Genomic DNA, 9601 nt, shown 5'->3' on the forward strand with positions numbered 1-9601 from the left:
TGCATTTTAAAATCTTGTCTTTGGGCCCACTCCAACCTTGCTACAGCCCTGGCCAGGGATTATGGGAGTAGTTGGCCAACATCTTCAGGAGGGCTGAAGTTGAGCAGCCCTGGGATGGAGAGAGATTTTTATCTCTCTCTCATAACACTAGAACCAGGGGTCATTCCATGAAACTGATTGCCAGGAAATATAGGACCAAAAAAATGAAGCATTTCTAAAATTATTTTGCTGGTTATTACCTTTAAAGCCCTGAACAGCTTCGGTCTGAGTTATCTTAGAGAGTGCTTTCTGCACATTCCACACTGCACATTAAGGTCATCTGAGGAGGTCCTTCTTCAGTTACCACCAGCATGTCTGGTGTTGACTCAGAGGCGGGCCTTTTCTGTAGCTGCTCCTCGGCTGTGGAATGCACTCCCTGCAGAAATCTGTAATCAGTTTATTACTGGCCACTGTGTGAAACAGAATGCTTGACTGGATAGTCCTTGGGCCTGATTCTTGTTATCTTTAGGAGTGGAAGATATAATACTTCTGACCCAAAGAAACTGAAATACACTATAAATATATGTGTTTTGATTTCAGATTTTTCTTGGTGAAGAAGATCAAATGCTTTGGAGGCAGAAACTTGAAAAGGTATGCATAATGTCAGGCTAAGACAATGTACTCTTGAACTTTTTTCTGATGCTTGTAAAAGTGGATAAATAATATTTAGGGGTAGTTGTTGCATCCTTGATTTGCCTCAGAATATTGTACTAAAAGGGAAAAGATGGAGAAGTTCACATCAACACAAGTGAGGAAACCTTTGTTGATAATGGTGGTGTTGCAAGCGGATTTGCCCAGTTTAAATATTGTTAAGGAAATGGGCTCCTGTGCAAATGTTTCCTCTTGTTCCACCAACTTAAGAACGTAAGAACAGCCTTGCTGGATCTGTCCCAAGGCCCATCTAGTCCAGCATCCTGTTTCACACAGTGGACCACCAGATGCTGCTGGAAGCCTACATTTCAGTAGACTGACCAAATTAATAGCATCTGTCAAGGCAAATACAAGCAATCTTATCCTCCACAGTGTACAGGAAATGTGTCATAGTGTGTACTCTGAGGAGTCCTTAATATCTCCTTGCAGGGCAAGTTGTAGAAGGCCTTGAACCATTTGGAAAAGTTCTGCCGGACAGCACTTCACAGACACAATGGTAACAAAGTAGTATTGTTTCTTTGCTGCCGTCATCAAAGACACTGCCCAGAGCCTTTGGATAGGGTGGTATAGAAGATAGATAGATAGATAATCCCCACCACGGACAGGCTTGGTAATGAGCTCTTACCTGTATTTGAACATATTCACAGAGAGTGTTTCACCTCTAGTTCTCTCTCTGCTTCATAGCTCCAAGCTCCCTAGGAAACCAAATGGTTGATCAGGTTCTGCCCAGTAGGAAAGGATGTTTAGGACTAATAGCATCTTATTGCCTGAGTCACCTCTTCATTCAGTCCGCGAGCCAGTTGGATCAAACTGGCCCACGGTCCAATCCGTTCGTTCAACCTGGTTCAAGGGCTATGCTTGTGAAGGGGAATCTGGTGAGGATTCCCCTTTACAAGCAATGGGGTGTGGGGATCCTTTAAAAGTGTTGTAAGGGTGGTCAGGGGCAGTGGCGAGAGGACATCTTACTGGCTTCTGTGGTGGCTCCTCTAAACACCACTGGTGCTCCTCGCCCAACAACATGGGGTCCAGTCCGTGCGGTGGGGGTTCCCCTTTACAAGGGGTGGGGGGGATCCTTTAATAGTGTTGTAAGGGTGACTGAGGGGGAGGAAGAGAACAACTTACCGGCTTCTGTGGTGGCTCCTCTAAGCCCCACCGGTGCTTCTCCCAAGCAGTGTGGGCCAGTGGCCCATACTGCTGGGTGGGGAGCATGGGCAGGGCTTAGAGCAGTAACTGCAGAAGCCAGTAGGGTGTCCTCTCATCAAGCCCCCCCCCGCCCTTTCAACACTTTTAAAGGATTCCCCTACAGCTCACCAGATTCCCTCACTGGATTCCCCTTTACAAGCATAGCCCTTGAATTGGGTCCAACCGGTCTGGGCCTGGTTCAAACCTGGACCGGCTGCCCTTTTTTTGGTGGTGGTGGGGGCGATCATATTAGAGTTTGAACCAGTCAAACTGGGCCAGTTCAAATCAAACCAGGTTCGATTTGAACTGGTTTTGCACACCCCTGATTGTTATATGATTCATCTCACCATATGGCAAGACAATACAGATAGCCAGCTTACAGAGCAATATGTGCACTGTGCTAAGTTACTACTTGGTAAATGGGTGTCTAAATTCACCCTTGAAAGAGACTAAAAATGGAACAATGGACCTTGTTCAGCCCGTTGCTTTGGTATGTGTGATCCATAATATTAGCTTGGGAGTGCTCCTGGACCCAGAGCTCTCCCTGACTCCTCTGGTTGAGGCTGTGGCCAGGAGCGCTTTTTATCAGCTTCGGCTGATATGACAGCTACGTCCATTTCTGGAGGTAAATGACCTTAAAACAGTGGTACATATGCTGGTAACCTCCAGGCTTGACTACTGTAATGAACTCTACATGGGGCTGCCTTTGTACGCAGTCCGGAAACTACAAATAGTACAGAATGCAGTAGCCAGATTGATCTCTGGGACAACCCAAAAGGGACCACAACACTGGTTTTAAGGAACTGCACTGGCTACCGATATGTTTCTGGGTGAGATACAAAGTGCTGGTTATTAGCTATAAAGCCCTTAACTGCTTGGGTCCAGGACATTTAAGAGAGCACTTCCTTTGTCATGAACCCTGCCAGCTGTTACGATCTTCTTGAGGGGTCTGGTTATGTTTGCCACCGGCTCATTTGGTGGCCACCCGGGACTGGGCTTTCTCTGTGGCTGCAGAATATGTTCCCTTCTGAAATAAGAGCATCTCCTTCTCTGTTTGTTTTTAGGAAGACCCGCAAGACTCACCTGTTCCCACAGGCTTTTAATTAGAATTAATTAATTTTAATAATTTGTTTTAATAATTGTTTTGGTACTGTTTTTATGTTTGTTTTTATGCTACTGTTTTAATTGTGTTGTATTTTAATCTGTGCTGATTTTTAAATACTGTTTTAAATTTTGTACACCACCTAGAGATGTACATATCAGGCAGTATAAAAATATGATAAATAAATTAAATCTGGATCAGTGTAGAGCATCACAAATCATAAGCACAGATCCGGACTCTTCCTCTCCAAAGATTGGATAGAGGGAGTAGAATATCCAGTCGTGATGATGATTTACCTGAAGATTAAAAGAGAATAGCAGAAGAAAAAAGTGTACATTCTTCTCTCCAGGTTGTTTAGTGAAATTTTCTGCTAGCCAGAGTCGTGCCCTTTTACTTTCTCTGTGGTATTTTGTTACTATGCTCTGTCATTGAGACGGATGGCAAATATGTTGTTCTCACGAATAGGCAGGGCAGTAGTGGGAAGAAGACTGACGAACAGACCATTGCAAGCGTTTCCTGTTGCAAGCACTTCCCCCACTTGGTGTGCAGAAAGTTTACAGACACTAAAATGCAGTAACTGTATGTTTGCTTGTCTACCAAGTAGCTTGACTTCTCAAGTCCTGCTAGCTAAACTCACCCATGATGTTTACTCTGTTTACTCCAGTGTGGCATTTCACATTGAGGTAAATCTGCCCCTCCTGAATACTTGTATTATTTGGCACGTATGGGAAGAACAAAAACATGTCGCAAGAACAATATGCTGGGTCTCTGGCAGTCGGCCACCCCAGGGAGGTCATTTTCTTCTCGGCAATTAGTGAAGTGGTGGCATCCCTAAAAGGAACCGATACACATTTTGGAGCTGAGGTGTCCAGCCTGCTCAGTTCTCATCCTAGATTTCCTCTGAGTGAACTGCAGGGCCCCCAAAGAGCTGAATGGTGCATGTAGGGCTTTCATTCAGGCCTATTTTGCTGGAATATTGAAAGGGTTTTGGCAACAGTCCCTTGTTTTGCTCATATACAAAAAGTCTATTTCTTTCTTTCTCCTTAGGGTACAAAACATGCCTGCAACCTTGAGAAAACTTCAGCAAATGGCTATTTATCTGGGAATTGTAGCTGGCGGGGGAAGTGCTCTTATGTATTACTACACACAAAGTAAGTTTCATCATGGTTAGCAATTTAGGCCAGGCCTAGACAGGCACCAGAGCGAGGTGGTAGAACACTGAGATGGTAGAATGAACGGCACCACTTCAGACTGAAGGGAGGAATCCCATTTTTAAATATTTCCCTCTCCTTAAAAACTCCTTTAAAAAGACAACCAGCACAGCATGCAAAGGGTGGGTCCAGAGCCTTCTTCCTTGATGTGCTACTTTCTACTTCCAGAGAGGGAGTGTGTGTTGTTTAAAAAGAAACCTGCTGTCTGAAGTAGTGTGGTCCATTCTGCTGTATAAGTAGATGAGCCTTAGTTTTGTTCCTCTTTGCCTTTTTCTCCTTTATACTTCACAGATAAGATCTTTTCAGATTCTGAACAAAACAGATGGAGGAGCTGACTTTGACCCTAGAGATTTCATTTACTGTTTAGTTTAAGTGGTACAGTGGGAAAATGCTTGACTAACAAGCAAAAGGTTGCCAGTTCAAATCCCCGCTGGTACTATATTGGGCAGCAGCGATATAGGAAGATGCTGAAAGGAATCATCTCATACTGTGCGGGAGGAGGCAATGGTAAACCCATCCTGTATTCTACCAAAGAATACCACGGGGCTCTGTGGGTGCCGGAGTCAAAACCAACTTGACAGCACACTCTGCCTTTACCTTATATTTCTACCCCTGCTTGACACAAGAATGGCCCACCATTGTAAAGCATATTTGTAGCCATCTCTGTGTTCCAAGTATGCCTTCAGTATAAGGTAGATTGCATCTCAAATACAGCAGCATTGTCAACTGGTTTTTCTAAGCACTGGAAGATTACTTCTCTCACTGCTTTATTTCCCCCATAATTTATAGTTTGCAAAATTAAGGGTTTGGATTGTCTTGGCCCAAATTCTTTTTTACTTTTTAAAGCGGAGCATTGTAGCATTGCAATTAAGCTCCCACCCCCCACCCCCCCTCGTTTCCAAATCCTCATAGGTGTGAAAACTCTCTTCACTTCACACATAAACCACCCTCAATCAGTGGTCCCCTCTATTCATATCTCTGTGCAGAATGAGTTTTGTTGTGGGTGGCAGTATCAAGGCAGTCTGTGCACACATGCACTCAGAGTGGGGCCCTCCTGATTCAACCTGAGTGGGATCTAAAATGAACTGAGGAGACATCCTAAAACTTGTGAGCGTGCACATGCCTTAGAGGGAACAGTGCGCTCAATCCGACTTGTTTGTGAAGGATTTCAGAAACATCATACACTTTAGGTCCATGGTTCACACAAGTTGTGATGCATTTATTTGCCTCATGTTTAAAATAAAGAACCTGGCCTCAACAGAGATGTTTACATTCCCTCCCCCACCCCCGCCAGACACATATTTAGAGGTGTCTGCTATGATGACTTATTAGCCTAGTGGTAGAAAACAGATAGCTAGTTGATTAATAGCACTAAACAGTCACCTTAGCTTTTGTGGCTTCTAAGTATAACTGAAGCAACTGCTTGGGTGTGATACTGATAGCTGCACAATGTCCTGTTTGTTCTTTTGATTGCAAGCCAAGTGGGCTATTGGACAAAAGGGCAATAATTACTGAAAGCCAGAACAATACATTTGCATCAAAGGAGAGCTGAAAGAGCAACACTGACTTGCAAACTGGTCAGTTGTCATTGCCAGGCTTGCCCATCACTCGGAACACAAGGCACAACCCACTCACTGGGGTCTTCGCACGTGCAGCGGCCACATCCCACACCAGCAAGCCTTATGGGCCACAAGTTCACAGTGTTCACAACCACATTAATCCTCAAGGACTTGCAGCAATGTGAGACCCTACTGCCATTCCAGGCCCAACATGGCACTGCATACTGGTCAGGGGACAGCACTGGGAGGTCTTCTTGTCCCCTAGCAGAGCAACTAGCTTGCAGACCCTGGTGCAGCTATGCAGCTGTTGCAGAGAAGGGAGATGCTACTCGAATCTCTCATGTCTTACTTTACAGGCCATGGAGTTCAGAAGGAGCCAAGAAGAACAACATTACTAGCTCCCCTAGGTCCTGTGACTGCTGAATCCAGCATGGCCAGTTCACATCACCCTAGCTGTCTCCTTCCTTTCTCCCTTCCAGCCCCAGCTAAAGAGTGGTCTTCAACACCATCATGCTAACATTTCGCCACACTCTAGTATATGATGATGTGTCCTCCCCCCACCCCCCAAAAAGTCTATACACATGTGAACCGGACCTAGACTTTCAGTTAGTTCTGTGCTCAAGGTTGCATGTACTCGGTGTTTTAAAAAGTTAAGAGTCTGGATCCAGGCAATCCAGATTCTGTGCCCAAAATGTTGGAGTTGTACAAATTATGCAGATTTGCACAATTGCCCTTATTTTGCAGTATCTACTTTTTGCATGCTTTCTGGAAGCTCTGCTATCATGGAGGGTGAGGGGCAAGAAGCTATGCTGACCCTTGCTGCTTCTCCCACTAGAAATCCCATTCAGGTGTCTCTTTAGCTTTTGGGATTTCAGCAAGCATTGCCAACATTCTTTCAAACATATCAAAGCAGCCATAAGGGCTAGAAGCATGTTGTTTTAAACAGTGATATTCTTAGGAAGTTGAATATTGCACCAAACCATGTACTTTTTTTGGCATCCCCATAGAACTGTGGCATACCCTTTCTATAGATATGAATGGAGAACTCCTAGTGCAGCTGGTGGCTGGGGCTACTATTGGCAGTACAGCCTGTGGGTTTTGCATAAGGAACAGGATTTTCACCATCACGAGGAGCTAGCCACCCCACATTCACCACTTGTACATGGATAATGCAGGCTGCCTGTTCAGTGTCAGGTGCCAGTGTTATCCAAAGTTGGGAACTTGGCAGTTCAGCCGCTGCAGATCCATTTGAAAGAGCCACTGTGCATTTGCAGTGACCAAGTGCAATTTGATTTAGCTGTCATGTAAAGCTAAAATATATGTTGACATACAGAAGGGATTTTAATTGGATACCTGTAGAGGGAACAAAAATAGTGGGTGGGGCCCCGGCCCTTTGGCCTTCTTGGCTCTAGCACCTGTTGGAACAACTGGGTAATATGCTGGATCAGGCTGTTAAATATTAATATTCCCTTGGACAACTTCCAAAATGGTGGTGGTGTTTTGTTTTTTCTCTTTGTTCAGAGAGCTTTGCCAGGACCCAGTACTATCAGCAGGCTCTTGAGCAGCTTCATAAGGACTTTACAGCCTTGGAGGCCCTTGGCGCTCCTCCTCTTAAAGTACATTTCATCAGATTGACAGACAAGAGCAATCGTATTGATATGTCAAGAGCTCAGGTAACAGTGCGTTCTTTTATGATTTGATGGTGGCAAAGAGAAACAAAGGGGGATTCTAGCTCAACCAAGACTTTTTAGGATATAATACTTAATTAGTAGTGTATGTCAGGAGCTACATTAGATGATATTAGTCTACGATTTCATGTTAAGAGAGCTAGCGCCTGCGATGCTATTAAAACTCTACTCCTTGCTGTATTTCCCTGAATCAAAGACAACGCTGAATGTAAGACAATCCCCTTGAAGTATGGTGGAGGTTAAATACAGGTTATATGGTTCCTTTGAGATTGGAAATGACCTTGGGGGTCATTTCCAGCCACCATTTTGTGATGTATGTGTGGAGGGGGATTGTGTGATTGTTTTTTTTTTTGTGGGAAAATGTTGGATTTGGCATTGGGGGGCATTTTAGACACCTGGAGACCTGCGGACCATGGTACAGCACTTTATTTCAATTATTTCTGCTGTTTTCGGCCCTTTTTCCCAGCCTTCAGGAATCTAACTCCCCCAATTCCCACTACCTCAATATCCATGGTTCCGTTATCTATGGTCGAAGCAGGGAACAGAACCCCCATATGGGATCCAGCGGTAGCTGCACTGCCATGGCAATCAATGAAGGGTCCCTTAATCAATTCAAAGCTTTTTATTTATTTATCTCAAGTGTTTATACCCCACCCCTCCAGTACATTACTGTTCAGGGTGGCTCACAACATTTATAAAATAGTTACAATATAAAATCAGGTTAATCAAATTAACCAAATTAAACAAGACCACAATCAGAATTAGCTTTTAAAATTCCAAATTAAATTCTTTGAAAAACTAAAAACTAAAAATTATACAAACTAAATAACCTACCAGCTATAAGCAACTGGTGAAACATTAAAAAGCCTTTTTAAAAAGATGTGTTTAGTAGTTTTTTAAATACACTGAAGGAGGGAGCATGGGCGAAGTTCTTCAGGGAGGGTGTTCCAAAGCGGAGTGGCCACAACCAAGAAGGCCCTGTCTCTAGTCTCTGCCAACCAGATCTCTGACAGTGGCAGGGCCATAAGAAGGACCTGAGATGAGCAGAGGGCCCTGGCAGGTTCATATAGGTGAATGCAGTCCAACAGGTATCCCAGGGCTAGATATCCCTGCCCTGTTCTCAAATTGCTTCACAAGCATAGATCTAATTGGGACAACCAGGGTTACTGAGAGTGACATAATAGAAATAAGAAACCTAGATTGCATCCACCCATTCTCCTTTAGCCTCAAGCTTATCCTAATACAGGTTGGGTATCCCTTATCCAGACACACAAAAGCCGGAATGCTCCGAAATGCAGACACCACGCCATAACAAACAAAGGCATCAGCTCACTTAAATTTAGTCAAGCCGCCTTCCCCAGGGGCAGGGCCGTCCCGCCGCCCACCCACTCCTGCCGCTCCTATCTCCTCCACTTGCCTCTTCAGCCATACACCTCCTTACTGCTGCCATTATTGCTCACTGCTGGAACTCTTGCACTCTCTCGTGATAATTCCGGCTGTTCCCTGTACTGTAGACTCCAAAAGTCTAGACTCCAAAGTATTGTAGACTCCAAAATCCGGAAAAATCCAAAATCTGGAACACTGCTGGTCCCAAACAGTCGATAAGGGGTACTCGACCTGTAAGGTATTTTTTTGGGGGGGTCATCTGCAGATGTGTGCATAGGAGGGCTATTCTGGTGGGCATATTTCCAGCAATGCAGGGTAGTCAGGCTGTTATGATTTGGTTTTTAAGTCACTGGGCAGATTCAGTTTTTTCTGAATTGTAAAAAAGTGTTCTATGCAATAGGAATAATATACACATCAATAGAATTTTACTTTTACATCCACAGTTAAAGATACCAGTATCTGGAAGAAAGTCAGCTGGGTATCTTCAGGTTGATTCTGAAAAAGATTTCTCCCACAACAGGTGTGTATGGAAAAGATAACATTTGTAAAATGTGCTCAGATTTGTATCAGGCCAGCAGTCTTCTGGCAAGATAATCCATGTTCCATGTACTTTTAAAAGTGACTCTGCAAAATGTTAACTGTGTTGATTCAAAATTACATCACTTGATGTGCATAATGTATCCAGATCTTTGTCATCTGATCATCACCTTACAAAGCTACCACTAAAGCTGGTTAACTGCAGAACTGGTTGTCTCTCAAGCCCAGCTCTCAGGAGCACTCCAC

General features: G+C 44.2%; 1 protein-coding gene across 3 annotated transcripts in view; it reads left to right on the forward strand.

The window, feature by feature from the left end:
• LOC128329334 (cytochrome c oxidase assembly factor 1 homolog) overlaps window positions 1-9601 on the forward strand; it is a 115625-nt gene that overhangs the window by 102830 nt on the left and 3194 nt on the right. The window contains exons 2-6 of one of the 3 annotated variants that reach the window (XM_053260342.1): window positions 580-630; window positions 1120-1186; window positions 4022-4125; window positions 7266-7417; window positions 9262-9338. In XM_053260342.1, coding sequence (XP_053116317.1) covers window positions 4032-4125; window positions 7266-7417; window positions 9262-9338 — 323 coding nt within the window. In that variant the 5' untranslated portion in view covers window positions 580-630; window positions 1120-1186; window positions 4022-4031. The remainder of the gene's footprint in view (window positions 1-579; window positions 631-1119; window positions 1187-4021; window positions 4126-7265; window positions 7418-9261; window positions 9339-9601) is intronic. The other 2 variants (XM_053260341.1, XM_053260343.1) reach the window with 2 other exon arrangements.

Source organism: Hemicordylus capensis, chromosome 6 (genome assembly GCF_027244095.1).
Source record: "Hemicordylus capensis ecotype Gifberg chromosome 6, rHemCap1.1.pri, whole genome shotgun sequence".
NCBI classification, from domain to species: domain Eukaryota; kingdom Metazoa; phylum Chordata; class Lepidosauria; order Squamata; family Cordylidae; genus Hemicordylus; species Hemicordylus capensis.